At 46.9% G+C, this 15,395-nt stretch overlaps 1 protein-coding gene and 1 long non-coding RNA gene across 2 annotated transcripts in view; one reads left to right on the forward strand and one right to left on the reverse strand.

Moving 5' to 3' along the window:
- Positions 1-331: 331 nt before the first annotated feature.
- Positions 332-2,390, reverse strand: LOC129634023 (uncharacterized). Its single transcript, XR_008705372.1, has 3 exons — positions 2,315-2,390; positions 1,682-1,802; positions 332-1,326 (listed from the first exon to the last, which is right to left on the reverse strand). It is a non-coding gene; the product is annotated as an uncharacterized LOC129634023 (long non-coding RNA).
- A 138-nt stretch (positions 2,391-2,528) lies between these two features.
- DYNC1H1 (dynein cytoplasmic 1 heavy chain 1) overlaps positions 2,529-15,395 on the forward strand; it is a 61,692-nt gene continuing 48,825 nt past the window's right edge. Inside the window, exons 1-6 of the mRNA XM_055556645.1 lie at positions 2,529-2,959; positions 10,359-10,446; positions 12,384-12,557; positions 12,791-13,046; positions 13,433-13,619; positions 15,109-15,380. Coding sequence (XP_055412620.1) covers positions 2,707-2,959; positions 10,359-10,446; positions 12,384-12,557; positions 12,791-13,046; positions 13,433-13,619; positions 15,109-15,380 — 1,230 coding nt within the window. The 5' untranslated portion in view covers positions 2,529-2,706. The remainder of the gene's footprint in view (positions 2,960-10,358; positions 10,447-12,383; positions 12,558-12,790; positions 13,047-13,432; positions 13,620-15,108; positions 15,381-15,395) is intronic.

Genomic DNA, 15,395 nt, shown 5'->3' on the forward strand with positions numbered 1-15,395 from the left:
CTGAACTATCAGGGAAATATCCTTGGAAAACAGAAATGCAAGCACATTTGATCAATGTATGGATCCTGATTACTCAGGTTCCTCTGATTTTCATCTTTTTAGAAGTAACACTTAATTTTGAAGCCATCAGACATATAGGGCTGCACATGTGGAGCCTGCTACTGTTGCCCTGGCTGGGAGCCAGGCTGCAGACGTTTGAGTCCCGCGGAGGCCCAAGTGGCTGCGTCTCCTGGGTGGTGCTGACTCACCCTGCAGGCTGCAAGCAGCCTCTCTCCATCTGCCAGGTCACTGCTGGGTTTCTGGGGCTCGAATGGAGTGTAGTCAATTCAGGGTTCACTAACCTACACCTAACAGATCCTCTTCCATCCCAGTTCCTACCCCAAAGGACACAAGGCAGGGAGCAACCCTCGGCAGAGTGCCTGCTAATGACCACTGTCGTTGTCCGTGGCATTACTGTCTTTCGTTACCATTATGATCATGGCACAAACTCACTATAGGTGCTTTATCTTTTCCCAGGAACATTAGTTAGGTCTGTTCAGGCATATGATACAAGAGTGGACTGGTGTGAAATAAGACAGACAGAGGACCAATATTATGTGATAGTACTTCTGTGGAATCTAAAAAAAATTATACAAATGAACTTATTTACAAAGCAGAAACAGACTCACAGACATAGAAAACAAATTTATGGTTACCAAAGGGAATAGCAGTGGGGGGTGAAAGTGTTAGTCGTTCAGTTGTGTCTGACTTTTTGCGACCCCATGGACTGTAGCCCACCAGGCACCTCTGTCCATGGAATTTTCCAGGCAAGAATACTGGAGTGGGTAGCCATTCCCTTCTCCAGAGCATCTTCCAATTCCGGGATTGAACCTGGGTCTCCTACCTTTACCATCTGAGCCACCAGGGAAGCCCTAGTGGGGTGGGGTAGGGGAGACAAATTAGGAGTTTAGAACTGACATATATACATTACTATATATAAATCAGGCAAACAAGGATCTACTGTATAGCACAGGGAACTACACTCAATATCTTATAAAAACCTATAATGGAAAAGAATCGGAAACAAAAAATATATATGTATACATATATATATACACACACACACATACATATGTGTGTATATATACCTTGCTATACACTTGAAGCTATTAATAACCCAACATTGTAAATCAACTATACTTCAATTAGAAGAATTCCACACACAAAAAATAATGGACTGATGGTGGTCAGGAGGAGGATGGGCTATTAATCTATCCCCTCTTCCATGAGCTGCTTAAAGAATCATCTGATAGTCTTCATGTTCCAGCAGCTCCTGGGACTTGGCACCTGGTAATTGAGCAAGAATAGGCATACTGTATGTTTCTCAGTTTTCCAAAGATGATTTGGGGAAATCGAATCAGCCGATCGTCATTCCACCAATCAGGACTTAGCTCTCTGACTGTGCATTTTGATACAAAAATAGGGCTTTTGACTTCCCTTCCTCCACCCAACTTAAAAAGTGAGTTATGAGTTTGAACTTTCAAAAGCCAATTAACACTCCTTATAACAACTGTCACTTCTAAAACAAGAACTGAGCAGCATGGATTCTGGCCCTTAAGTCATCTCGGTGTACCAGAGGAGATCCAGGTAGATGGGAGCCGGGGGCAGACGTACTGAGCAGGCTCTGCAGCCCCTATCCTACCTTGTATGGCTCCGGAGGCTAAGACCCTCGGAAGGACAGTGCCAGCTTGGGATGCTAGGGGAGCATCACCGTTCTACGCGGACGCTCTCATGTAGGTCTCTCTCTTGGTCCTCAGGGCTTCCTAGGGGTAATCATTTTGCCATTAGCAACCAGGACACACAACAGCTTGGCTTCACCCCACCGTTCAGATCTTTCCTGTAGATCTCTCCTGCAGTCAGGCCTCTGTCTTTGCAGAAGCTGGTACCTGCTCTGGGAATGTCCCCTCCCAACCTCCCTCCTTCCGGCCTAGCAATGTGACACTCCCCTCTTCTCCTCCCCCTCTGAAAAAGATCCCCACTCTCCCTATGTGTGTTCTAAAACACAGAAACCTATGTTTTAGCTCGACACATCGTAGTCATTCATTCGTTCAAAGAAAGAGCACAGGTTAAGGGCTTAGAACAACATCAAGCAAGAGATAAGTGCTCTAAATGCGTTAACTGGTTAACACCATTCATTTATGCACTCATTCATTCATTCATCCATTCAACATTGTTGTACGGTCTCAGGCTCTGTGCTGCTCGCTGAGCCCGCAGCAGTGAACGGGACGGAACGGAGTCCCTGACCACCCCGCCTCGCGCCCCACCAAGTTCCCACCTTCAGGCCTTGAGGTGAGGGGACGCCGGGGGCTCCGCCCAGCGCTGGAACTACGAGTCCCAGAAGGCCGCGCAGTGGCGCCGCCGGGGTCGCCTGCGCGCGTGCGCGACGCCATGACGTAGGTGCCGCGCGAGGCGCCAGTGGCCGCGGCGGGCGGGCGCGCGACGTCGTGACGTAGGCGGCGCGCGAGGCGTGGCCGCGGCGGGCGGGGCGGGGACGGCGGGCGGTGGCCTTTAGGGCGGAGCCGGCTCCCGCTCTCTCTCAGTCGGCCGCGGGTAGCGGACGATCGGCCCGCGTCGCCCGTTTCTCTCGCGCGCCGGCTCGCTAGCTCGCTCTCTCGCCGAGTCGCGGCCGCCTCCTCAGCCCTGCGCGCGGGTCCCGAGCGCGGCGCCATGTCGGAGCCCGGGGGCGGCGGCGAGGACGGCTCGGCCGGCCTGGAGGTGTCGGCGGTGCAGAACGTGGCCGACGTGTCGGTGCTGCAGAAGCACCTGCGCAAGCTGGTGCCGCTGCTGCTGGAGGACGGCGGCGAGGCCCCGGCAGCGCTCGAGGCGGCGCTGGAGGAGAAGAGCGCCCTGGAGCAGATGCGCAAGTTCCTCTCGGACCCGCAGGTGCACACGGTCCTGGTGGAGCGCTCCACGCTCAAAGGTGCGGGGCTCGGAGCGGCGGAGGGGGTGCCCCGCTACGTCCGCAGCCGCCGGGGACGCCCCCCCGGGGACGGAGACCCGCGGGGACAATGGGCTCGCTTTGTCTGCTCGGCCTCTCAAGATGGCCGAGTTGGGTGGAGACGGCGTCTCCCGGGCTGAGCGCGGGCGGAGGCCGCATCCCGGCCTCCGCTGTCACATGAGCTCTTCGGTTTCGGTTTGTGTCCAGGCCGGGCCGGCCTCGGGAGGGATCCCTGCCGGCCGGCCTGGATTGTGGCCCCTTCGGTCGCCAGGATGTAGGGGGAGGGCCCGGCGGACCCCCGCTCCACGTCCGGAGGCCCGGGCAGGGACCGTGGCAGCTCCGCCTGCCCCGCGGGGCTTCCCCTGTGCTGGGTTGGACAGCGCACGCAGCTCGGTCTCTTGGGCCTCAAGCTATCCCCTGCCGAGGCGAGGTGCCTCTCCCCCCACTTCATACTCGAGAAAACTTGAAGCCCCGCTGCAACGACTGGTCCAAGGTCACACCAGCGAATCCTCCCGAGACTGGACCCAGCATCTCAGTTTCCAGTCCTCTTGTTTTCATTCAGACATACCTTGTATTTGTGGAATGCTCCCTGGTGGCTCAGACAGCGTATTCCTGCAATGCGGGAGACCCGCGTTCGATCCCTGGGTGGGGACGATCCTCTGGAGAAGGGAATGGCAACCTACTCCAGTATTCTTGCCTGGGAAAACCCATGGACAGAGGAGTTCTGACAGGTTACAGTCCATAGGGTCTCAAAGAGTCGGATACGACTGAGTGACTTCACTTTCTTTTAAGATGATCCTAAACGATGACCCAGCGGTCTTTGAATCTATTGGGTTGGTCAGACACTTCCTTCGGGTTTTTCCCTAACATCTTATGGATGTTGGGCACGTTTTACCATCTTCAAAGGAGAGGATTCGGGTTAGGCACCGTGCTTGCTTTGGCAGCGGGTATACTGAAACAGGTTAGGCACGCAGTGGAGGGACGGGCGAAAGGTTTGCATATTCCAGCGGTCTCCTCCAGTAGTGACCTTCCTAAGGCAGGGCTGGACTCCTCTTGTGAGGGAAGCTAGCCTTCCACGAGGATTTCCCCTGGATGCTTTGAGACCTTTTGTAGCCAGTGGCCCGCGGGTCTTGACAGTTCAGTATGGGTGTGGCCGGGTGCATGCAGGGACCAAGAGGATGAGGACCAGGTAGATTCTAGCTTAGTACCGAGGATGGGGCATTGTCTGGAAGTGTTGGGGGACAAGCTTCTTGTAATCTCAAAAAGCTGTGCTGTCTGCCTCATGGTCCTGTTCCCTGCCCCCTCCCCCCAGACTTAGATTTGTTTCAGATAATTTGTTTCTTTCAAAGACTTTTCTTACTCAGGAGATGCTTCATTGTAGCATTGGTCTCTGCAGGAGAGTCAGCTAGGGGGAAAGAGAATTTTTCTTAGATCCACAGAGAATGTTCAAAGCCAATAAACCATCCAGACATATTTTGTTATATGAATATTAATGTTGTTTAGGGTTTTCTTTTATGTGTGGGATTGTTTTCCCACATGGAAACCAACAGTGTTTGAAAAACTGTTTTTGAACTCATTTCCTTTTTTTTTTTTCTTTTGAAGTATATGATCTCAATAGAAAATTAAAGTAAATAGATAATTAAAATCACCTGGAATCCTTCGACCTAGATATGACCCCAGTCAGCCTTTTGGTGTCTGTCTTTGTGGTGGTTTTTCAATGAACATACATTGTTTTATTAAAATACATTTTAATCTGTGTTGTTACTGTATCTTGAGTGGCTTGACCTTGGCTAATTCTTGATCATATTTTCACTGCACTGTTTGTGTTTTGAAATCAGTGATTTCTACGTTAGGTCTTAGTTTCTTTTTACGAAAAATAAACTATAAGTTTTGTTCTTTGCTTCTAGGGTTCTCTTTAGTGGTTCACTTTACTCAACATCTTAGGATTGAACTTTGCTAAAATTATTGGAGAATAACCCTGTTTCTGTCGAACGCTTTCTGGTGCAAATCACCTCTGTTTTCTTGATGATACATTTTCTCCTTCAGGATCCAGGCATCCGAATCTTGGCTCCATAATGACTTGCACTTTTGAACATTGACTAAGGAATGAGACTGTCTAAAATGGAAATCCTACCTCATTCATGTATTTATAAAAGCCCCATAAGTATTTCTAGTAATTCAGTCAGTCTGTAACTTATTTTTAACTTACAGAAATCTGAGGGAAAATTACGTGGTCCCGTAAGTCTAATCAGCATCCTGGCTGCACTAGCGTAATTTAGACGCAAGCGCAGGCCCGGGTCACTCAGTGGGAAGACTGTCTTCCAGGTGGTTTTTGAGTTAGTGTTGCCATTTGCTCCTTTAAGCAAATATGAACATCCAGTAGTTATTTACAGTGGAAAGTAGGCTTCCAGTATAATATTGAGAACAGATCTGAGTGGTTTAAACTGAATAAAGACCACCACCTACATTGAAGTCATATCATTTATTCAATGAATTTATTTACTTTATCTTCCCCTCACATGCCCCATTTTTATGGAAAGAATTTTCTAAACACATAATTGAATATAGAAGCATTTTTTTATACTGAAGATCGGTCTGTTTCTTTTTTTTTTTTTTGGCTGCTGCCTTTAGCTTTAAACTTTCTTGGTGAAGTACAGCACTCCTTGCAGTGTAGAATACAGGTTGTGAATTTAGCAGTCTATTTCAGGGGCTGCCCCGTGCAGTTTGCAGCGTCTTAGTTCCCCAATCAGGATTGAGCCCATGCCCCCTGCAGTTGGGGCGCTGAGTCCTAACCACTGCACCACCAGGCAAGTTCCTATCAATTTTATTTTGATAGCGGAGAGTTGGTAGGAAAGGGAAGGTTAACTTATGGCTCCTCGATGTAAAAAGAGAGGTCTCCCTCCTATAATTCCTGGCCTGTGGAAAAGTGTTTTCTTCATAGCGTACTTTTGAAAGTATGACCAGGTAGGTGATCATTACATGACGAGCATTTTACGACGGCAGTGACATTTCTGTAGCATTTTTTACCTGATGTGCGTTTTTGTTTGAGTTCCATCTCTGGGAGAGGTTGGGTGGTGCAGGCGGGGAAGGTGAGGATGCTCTGGGGTGCAGCTGCTGGAGCTGGTGATTCCAGGGCTTGTCTGTGGCCAGGCTGGGAGCAGGTGCTTGGGGCTCTGGTTTTGCTGTGTTCCACTCAGGTGTCTTAGCCTTGGATGGGACTGAAAATGGTGGCTGCCTTTAGTCCATACTCAGCCTAAACTTGGAATTTTAGTTTTTCCTGGCAGATGTAGTTGAGGCGGTTTTACTTCTGCTTCGTTAGCGCAAAGCTGGCTAGCAACCGGAGTACGAAAGAAAGCTCGTGGTTTTTACAGGACTCGCCCTCCTAGAGGTGTAGTGGTGTAGAAAGATTTATGGGGAATATTTTTGTGGAGTTTTAAACATTATTTTTCTGAAGACTCAGTTTCCCTAAGAGATGAAGAAATAGATTGATGATTATAAAAAGTATTCCTTTCTGGCCTTTGCTTAGACCCCAGAATGGTTAATAAGATGATTAAGAAATGAACAGGAGGCGTTTCCTGTGACACCAACCTGTCTTGGAGCACTGGGCAGGAGTCCCTCAGCCTGGGGCGTCACTGTCCTGTGTGGGCCCTCGGGAGGTCACAGCGGTCTGCCGCGGGGTGAGTTTGGATGGGCAGTGCTTCATAGCGAGTGGAATTCGTGTACAGGAGAGGAAAAACAGTCACTTCTTTTTGAAAAGCTAAAAACAAATGGAAATTTCGTCTGCAGAGTATCCGGCTGGAAGCAGCAGGAGAGAGGTAGCCCAGCTCACTCACTCGTCCTGAGTGAGGAAACCGAAACCACAGGCTTTTAAGACCCAGTTAGGAGCAGGATGCTTTGAGGAGGATTCTGAAACCTAAAAACGAATTTCTCTGTTCAGTCCCTTGGTATCCATTAAAAAGGGGTGTTCGTCTTTATTTTCCTCATGGAGGTTCTTTTCACTTAGTATGAGCCTTAAAAAGCATTCAGTCTCTTAGGCATGACTGACTTATTCGTTTTTCTGGAAGTGTCAAAATGAGCCCCAGACTTCCCTAAGGTACAAGGGGAACGTGGGGTTTAACCCTCCTTTCATATTCCCAATGGTGGTGAGGGAAGAGGCTCAGGGCTCTCCCTGAGAGAGTCACAACCTCTGCAGGAGGACACAGTGTGGACCTGGGGATGGCTGTAGAAGGTACCAGGGACGTGAAAGGGGAAGAGCCGGAGTGGCCACGGGAGAAAAAGCGGGGAGGATATGTGTGGTCACGATTGGCCAAAATCCTGTGTGATTAGCAGCATGTTGGGGTTTTAAAAGGAAAAGAAGATGAAACGTAAAGAGAACCTGGAGTGCGCAGCAAGTACTCTGGCTGAAGAAGCTGAGCGGCCTGGTTTGCTTGGCTGTGAGGAGGCTTGCTCCGCGGCTGGACAAAGTTGGGAGGGGACGGCGAGCACGGGAGTGACCACGGGCAGGCCAGCCTGGCCCGGCCTGTCCACCAGACTGCGCACACGCACCCCCTCCACCTGGGAGAGGCGGCGTGAGCCCTAGAGTAGGTGAACGTGGATCTGCTCGTATTTCATTCAGCGAGGCGTATTGCTCACCTAAGTCACAGTGTAATGATAAATCATTTGTGGTTTGAAATACAGTCATCTTTCAAAAGAAGTATACACAGTGTAGTACTTAAAGACATTTTGAACATCTCGAGAAGTTTTGATAGACTCTCTGAAGTTAACCAGAGAGATGACCACAGGCCACAGTAATGTGTATCAGGGTGGCTGGCAGCAAAGGAATTCTAGAGACGGGCACAACGCTGTGGGCTGGTATTTCGGTTCCATGCGTATATTAACAGACAGCACAGTATCAATCTGTTGTGTATTCACCGGTAACTGTAGCATCATTAGGAAACTGGCTCAGACTTCACGGAAAGAGGTATATTGCCTGGAAAAACATGCAGACTGTGTTTGTCTATGTCTCTAATACTGCAGGATGGATAGTCTCTGTTAGGAGTCAACTAGTAAGTCTCTTTCTCTCCTCCAAACAATTTTTTTTAAATGTTTCTGCAGAAGTATAATTACTGTTCTTTGGAATACGTAATAATTTATGAAGAGGCAGGAAAGTTTAAATTGTTTGGCCGCTTACAAAACAAGGTCCTGAGTTCCCCATAATGGGACTCAGACCCACTCAGGCTTCATGTGGTCCTTGTGTTTATGGGGAACAGGGTTAAAAAGCCTAATTCAAAATGTAGTCTTCAGCTGATTACTGACGACTTCCAGCAGTTACTGTCATCAGAGGCAGTTGTACGGAGCCGTGGAGGACAGCTTGCACAGCCTTGTCTGAGGGTGATGTCATGGGGCGTGTCTCCTGCTGCAGTGCAGTGTGAGCCCAGGGTGGGCTGGGCGGGCCCCGCACAGCGTCCTGAGCCGGACACAGAGACCCAGCCGGCAGTGACTCATCGCCTGGCCGCCTGCCCGCCTCCTTTAAGCCCGTTCGCAACGTGCGGGCAACGTGGTTAGATGCCGAGTCCAGCTGGCATGCTTGATTTCATTTATATAGAGGATGATGCTTTGTCCGGGAGGAAGAAATTATTCAAAGTTATTACTGTATTTTTTAATTATGTCAGTAATTTCCTTTGGTAATTATTTTCTGTTTATTGTTGGAGTGTTATTTTAAGGCCATGTATTTTATGTAACTCATAGAAGAACATTACTGAAAGTTCCAAAAATTGAGGGAAAAAATACTTCATAATCCCACCACCCTGACAGCTGCTTTAGTTTGGGAGTATTTCCTTATATTCTTTGTGCTCGCGTTTTACAGACTGCAGTTACGTATTTGGTTGGTTTCAGGCAGTATGATTTATCTTGGTGTGTCCACATTTTAGTAGTTAGAAAACTTGATTGGTTTAGGGTTTTTTTTTTTAGGTAGTTAGTTGGTAATGTTTCAGAAACAGCTAGGAAGTCCCTGGCACACTAGAATGTTCTGCTGCTCACTTCTCTTCTCCTTCCTGAAGATATACCAAAAACAACATTTTGGAAGAGTTATTGTCTTCTTGATTAACATACCAATATTTTCTGTGCTTTTAGTGTGATTTTTGTATTTGTCTCATCTTAAAGCCAGAGAAGCAAACAGCTTTTGCTAATAGTTGTCAGCATTTGTAGAAACCTTGCGACCGCCTGGTTCAGCGCCAGCCCCTTCTGGTGCTGCTTTCACACTTGACACATCTGAAGCTGAGGGGAGAAAAGTGACTTTCCCAAGATCAGTCAGTCAAGTCTGCTGCCTTTGCTATCACACCATGACTTAGAAGTAAAGGCAAATCACATGTACCCAGTTAGATTAATCCTTCCGTATTTATTCTTCCTAATGTAGTTATCCCGCGTAGTATGTCATTGCAGAGACGATTTAACGAGCGGGTGTCTGCATTTAGTCAGTTAGTGCTGGGTCTAGAGGTTTGGATTACTTCCCCTTTTTATAATTTTTTATATGTTTTTCAATTTTGACTTTTAACTCTCTAGAAATTTTATTCACATTCATCTTGAGTTATCGTAGTTTTACATTCCAGTAAGCTTTTTAAAATCCCTGCTGCATTCATAGGTTGACCGCAGAGCAGGCTCTGAAAGTGCTGTACGGGCAGAGGGGAAGGCCAGGCGAATGCCCCCTTGTGACCCTGGGGGCGTTTCTTGGCAGCAGTTTTCTTGATGGAGGGAGGAGGGCAAGCTGTCGACCTGTGAGGACCCCAGGTTTGGAATCACTTCTGCCTCGTCCCTTGTTCCTTTCTAGTCACGTGTCTGAAGGCAGTTTACTTACGTACTTTGCTTGGAACATACGGATAACAGTCGTCATGCCACCCCCGCAGGGTTGTCGTGAGGGTTAAGTGTGTGATACACGACGTAATGCCTGTCACATAGAGGGTGCCGAGTAGACAGCCTAGCAGAATACCCTGGGGTGGGGAGGTGGGGGGTGGCCTGCGTGTCAGGAGCTCCCGGGATGGGGTGGGGGGAACCTGGCCTTGGCGGACACCGCCGGCACTGCCTGCGGCCAGGCCCACTCCGGGCATCGGCGCAGTCAGCCCTTCAACTGCCCGGGCATGCCGGCGCACCCCGGTGTACAGACAAGGAGGCAGAGAGGCCGGGAAGTTAAGCACCTTGCCCGGGCTCACACTGCAAATAAGCGCCTGGACCCGTCGGCACTCAGGAAAAACGGTGGAAGGGAAAATCAGGTCGAGCCACGTCACACGGGGTGTAAGTGCCAGGTTGGGGATGGGGTGAGGCTCATCAGGCTCTGAGCAGTTGATAAATCCAATTAAAAATTGAAATATTGACTTGAATTTAATAGAATGTCCATTATGATTTGCAGAGGATGTCGGTGATGAAGGAGAAGAAGAAAAAGAATTTATTTCCTATAACATCAACATAGACATTCACTACGGAGTTAAGTCCAATAGGTGAGTAGTATGAATATACCATTATCTTGGACTATAAAACTTGTGAGAATTAAATGTAAATCCTAATGAAGTCAGAGTTACCAAGAAAACACTCGAAAGATTTCTGCTCTTTAATTCAGTTTCTTGTCTTCGATTTTATCTACTCAAATTAAGAGGATTTCCAAGTCAGTATTAAATTAAAGTATTTTAATTGCCATGTGAGGGCATTAGCCCTTGAGCCACAGTGTATTAATACTTAACATGTCTAATAATGCTCTGAGATTATATCTGAGTTTTCACTAATATAAATAAGTAGTGCACATTCATAGGTACAGGTCTGAGTCTTGTTAGGATAAATCCCTAAAGGTAGCACTTCTAGTTCAGATACAGCATTAGCGTCTTTAACACACGTTACCAGATTTCCCACCTTTTAAAAAGATTGTGCCAATTTTTATATTAGTAGACTTATTGAAATTCAAATATGTAAATGTTTATTTTGCATTGGCTTTTTAAAACTTTTTAGTTTGAATAATTTCAAGCTTACCAGAGTTCCCTGGACAGCATACAGCACCTCCCGGATATCAGTTAGCCTTTCCCACGTCTGCATTGTCATTTTTCTCCAGAGCCATCTGAGAGTGAGTTATCAACAGGCCGCCCCTTTGTCCCTAAACATTCTGCAGCCATTTCCTAAGAACAGCCACATCGTTGCTCACAGCCTCAGTATAATTTTCAAATTGCCGAAGTTTTAGAACAATTGACTCTAGGTACAGGGCATACTCGTATTTCCTCAGTACTGCCCCTTGTAGAATTTCTCCCACAGCCCAGAACCCAGCTCCATGTCTTGGATGACACTGGTGTCTTTGCTGAGCACAGACCAGTAGCTTGATGGGGCGCCCTCGCCCCGGACCTGTCTGTTGCTTCTCCATGGTTACGTTCCAGTTGTACGTTTTTGGCAGAAATACTGTTGTGACTGTTCCTTCTCAGCGTGTCACAGCAGGAGCTTCATTGACTTTTTAGAATAATAGGAAGTATGTGTCCATAGGCCATATACATAATATGAGAACTGGAAAATTCAGATATTGCTTCCCTTGAAGCTGTTGGTTCAGGTGCTCACACCTGGGCTAACACCTGTAGCACAAGATAACAGCGGTGGGTGAGCAAAGGAATAAAGCATACCTCCTGTTCCCAAGAGGTTCACGGTCCTTGGGGAGGAAGAGGGGCAGATACACAACTGGCTGTATCACTTGGCAGAGTCTTAGAGGCGCAGATACCGTGAGCCTGGGAGACGGCCTCCGCTTAGGGAAGGTCCCATAGAAGAAGTGATGCTGGAGTCAGGTTTTGAAGGTTAACCTGGAACTTCAGCAGTTGAATAGATTTCTTAAGCGACTACAGAAAAACACATGGTGTTAGAGAACGGGTCATGTGGTTCACAGGGTGTCTGAAGTCGGGTATGGGGTGCATGGCAGGAGATGAGACCAGAAGAGTTGGTGTAGGCCAGGTGTAAGGGCCTGGAGTGTTCCCTCATCACTTTAACCTGCAGGTGACTTTTGTTGTGGTCAAGCTGACATGTGATTCAATATCATAAATGAATGGGACGGATTATAATGAGATCACATTTAAGTTCTTCACGGCTTGTAGCTTGCAGTTGCTAGGGAGGTTAGTTTTCGTGAGGACAAGATTATGAACTCAACCTCCATATGAGACAAATTAACTTGGCCTGGTTTCATGGTCACGTGTTATAACCTTAACCTTGATTCCATTGTTGTCACATAGAGAATAAAGAAAACGAAGCAGCATATTTCACTATTAGAAAAGCAACAATTTATTCTTAATATGATTTTAAAATTAAAACATTCAAATGGATTTTTAATTTGCGTGCCCCACAAAGAAGTCTGTCGTCATTAAGACTGATGAGGATGAGACTATTTGTTCTAATGTTTTCTTTTCCTTTCTTTCAGCTTGGCGTTCATTAAACGAACTCCAGTGATTGATGCAGACAAGCCAGTGTCTTCCCAGCTCCGCGTCCTCACGCTCAGTGAAGACTCGCCATATGAAACCTTGCACTCTTTCATCAGCAATGCAGTGGCTCCTTTTTTTAAGTCCTATATCAGGGAGTCTGGCAAGGCCGACAGGTAAAAACCAGTTTTCCTTCGTTAGTTTGAATGTCATGTTTTCCTTAATGTTCGTAACACGCCATGGAGAGAATGATGCAGTGTTCAGAAATTGGGAGGGTAAAGCCAGTAAACCTGGAGGATGTGAATCTGTCGCATTAATGTATAGCGTTGATATTTGACAGACCTGAAATAATGGAATCCCTTTGGAGACGATAGCATGCCAAAATTTGAGATGTGTTTTGTCTTTTAAGGGACGGTGATAAAATGGCTCCTTCGGTTGAGAAAAAGATTGCCGAGCTTGAGATGGGACTCCTGCATCTGCAGCAGAATATTGAAATCCCAGAGATCAGCCTGCCCATTCACCCGGTGATAACAAACGTCGCCAAGCAGTGCTACGAGCGCGCAGAAAAGCCGAAAGTCACAGACTTCGGAGATAAGGTTGAAGACCCGACCTTCCTCAATCAGTTACAATCTGGAGTTAACCGCTGGATCCGAGAAATCCAAAAGGTAAGAGCATGGTATTGAAAGTATCGTGTAAAATGCTTTACTCTTTAATGTCTGTGAGAAAACCGGTACGAATTCTTGTCAAGGAGGTGAATTCTGTGATGCCCGTTGGCTCTCCCTCCCGTTGGTCCTGGGAGTGCTCGGTGGAGGACTAATGTCGGCCCGCATGGAGCGGTCAGGGTACCGTGTGACATGGTTAAGTACCGCCCGTGAGACAGCCTTAATCTCAGCTGTCTCAGTCCTTTGGTTCCAAACTAAACCCCTTTTATACAAGGAAGGAAATCTACTTGAAATGTTGGCCTTAAATTTTAATGCGCATATTCAGTTAATGATATTTTTCTACCTTTGCTTAAATGCTGAGTACTCTTGAATGTTACTTTGTATTTAAGGTGACCAAACTTGATCGAGATCCAGCCTCAGGAACTGCCTTACAGGAAATCAGTTTTTGGCTAAACTTGGAACGTGCGTTATACCGCATCCAGGAGAAACGAGAGAGCCCGGAAGTTCTCCTGACTCTGGACATCTTGAAACACGGCAAGCGATTCCATGCCACCGTCAGCTTTGACACCGACACAGGTAAAGACTCGAGCTTGGAGCCAGGAGGCGGGTGCAGTGAGCGCTCAGCCTGGGTTTGTGCTGAAAAAGAACAGATGCACCGTCTCTCCTGACTGCTTACGCCTTTGCATCTTACCTCATCTTTCCCCAGCTCCAGGTGATGGAAATGATCTTCCCACCTACCTCCCTTTCCCTTTAGGGCTTTCGAGAACAGGAGCCAGTTTCTAGGCCTGAGTATAGGGAGCCCTCGGGGCTCCCCTCCTGTTTCTTAGTTGCTTGGTTCCCTTAGTTTCCTTGCTTAGTTGCTTGTGCTTCTTTCAGTGTAAAGTTAAGTGTGCTTTTGACGGTCCAGGCAGGAGCGTGGTTTACCTTAAGCAGAAGTTCTTTGCCCACAGGGCTGCGGAAGGAGAGCTGGTCAGTACTTTCTCTTCTGCTGTTTACCTGCCCCTCCCTGCATTGTATGCCCTCTTCCCTGTTCTGAACCATTGTCAAGATGAAAGTGGTTTCTGAATGGGTATTAGGGAGGGTGACGTTGGATGAGCAAGTGCCAGGCACTCACATGTGGAGTGCGGGCCGTGGCCAGACCGTGCTCTTCACCAGAGACACATTAGAACCAGTTATCGGGACAGAGGTCGTCGTCATGTTCTTTTCCTTCCCCTCCAGAAAGGTTGTGGTGCCCGCATTTTAAATGTTAGAGGAAACCTTTTCAGTTCCTGTGACCACATTTCGTATACTCACTAAGATATGGACATTCACTAGTGCCGAAATGTATACCTTGAATTTTAATGCCTCTGAAACCTTTATTTCTTTCCTAATAGATTTCTTTTTTTTAAATCTTATGCCAGAGAAAGTTTAAAATAAAAGATCAAGACCCAGGTTTTTCTGTGATCTATGTCTATAATACACTCCCCCTAACTTGAGCTCTGTGTATAAAATTTAAATTTCAGTGTTCTTAATGCTGATAAAATTCATGTTTTACAAAACTAATGTAGTATTACTAGAATGCTTAGGTAGTATAGAAAGCAAACAAAGATGACATCTCTGGACTACCACTCACAGCCTGTGGAATATGCGTGAATACTGACTGACAGCGTACAGTATACAGTTGGTATACAGTCAGTATACAGCATACTGGCTGACACTCTTCAAAAGCAAAATTGAGACCGCACTGGGATCACCTGTTAATAACATTGTTTTTTTCAAACCACAATTTCTGTGTTTACTAAATCTTTTGCAGCATCAAAATCTTCCATTTTGAGGATGTATTCTAGTTTACCTGACTAGTATTGGGTTCGCCAAAAAGTTCATTTGGCTTTTTCCATAAGATCTTATGGAACAGACTTTTTGGCCAATATTTAAACCTAGAAGGAATACTGTTTTACTTTTTTTAAAAATTGAGGTGTAATTGACATATAACAGTGTATACTATAGCTGTCTGGCTTCATGTGAAAGCTATGAGACTGTGGACACTTGATGTGAACACTGTGTAATTGTTTCTCTGTTAATCTAGGTCTGAAACAGGCTTTGGAAACGGTGAACGACTACAATCCTCTGATGAAAGACTTTCCTCTGAATGACCTGCTGTCTGCCACTGAGCTGGACAAAATACGGCAGGCACTTGTTGCAATTTTCACCCATTTGAGAAAAATCCGAAACACGAAATATCCCATTCAGAGGGCACTGCGCTTGGTGGAGGCGATTTCGAGAGACTTGAGTTCTCAGTTACTCAAAGTGCTGGGCACTAGAAAGCTGATGCATGTTGCCTACGAAGAATTTGAAAAAGTAAGTTGCAATATC

Source organism: Bubalus kerabau, chromosome 19 (assembly GCF_029407905.1).
Source record: "Bubalus kerabau isolate K-KA32 ecotype Philippines breed swamp buffalo chromosome 19, PCC_UOA_SB_1v2, whole genome shotgun sequence".
Classification (NCBI taxonomy): Eukaryota; Metazoa; Chordata; class Mammalia; order Artiodactyla; family Bovidae; genus Bubalus; species Bubalus kerabau.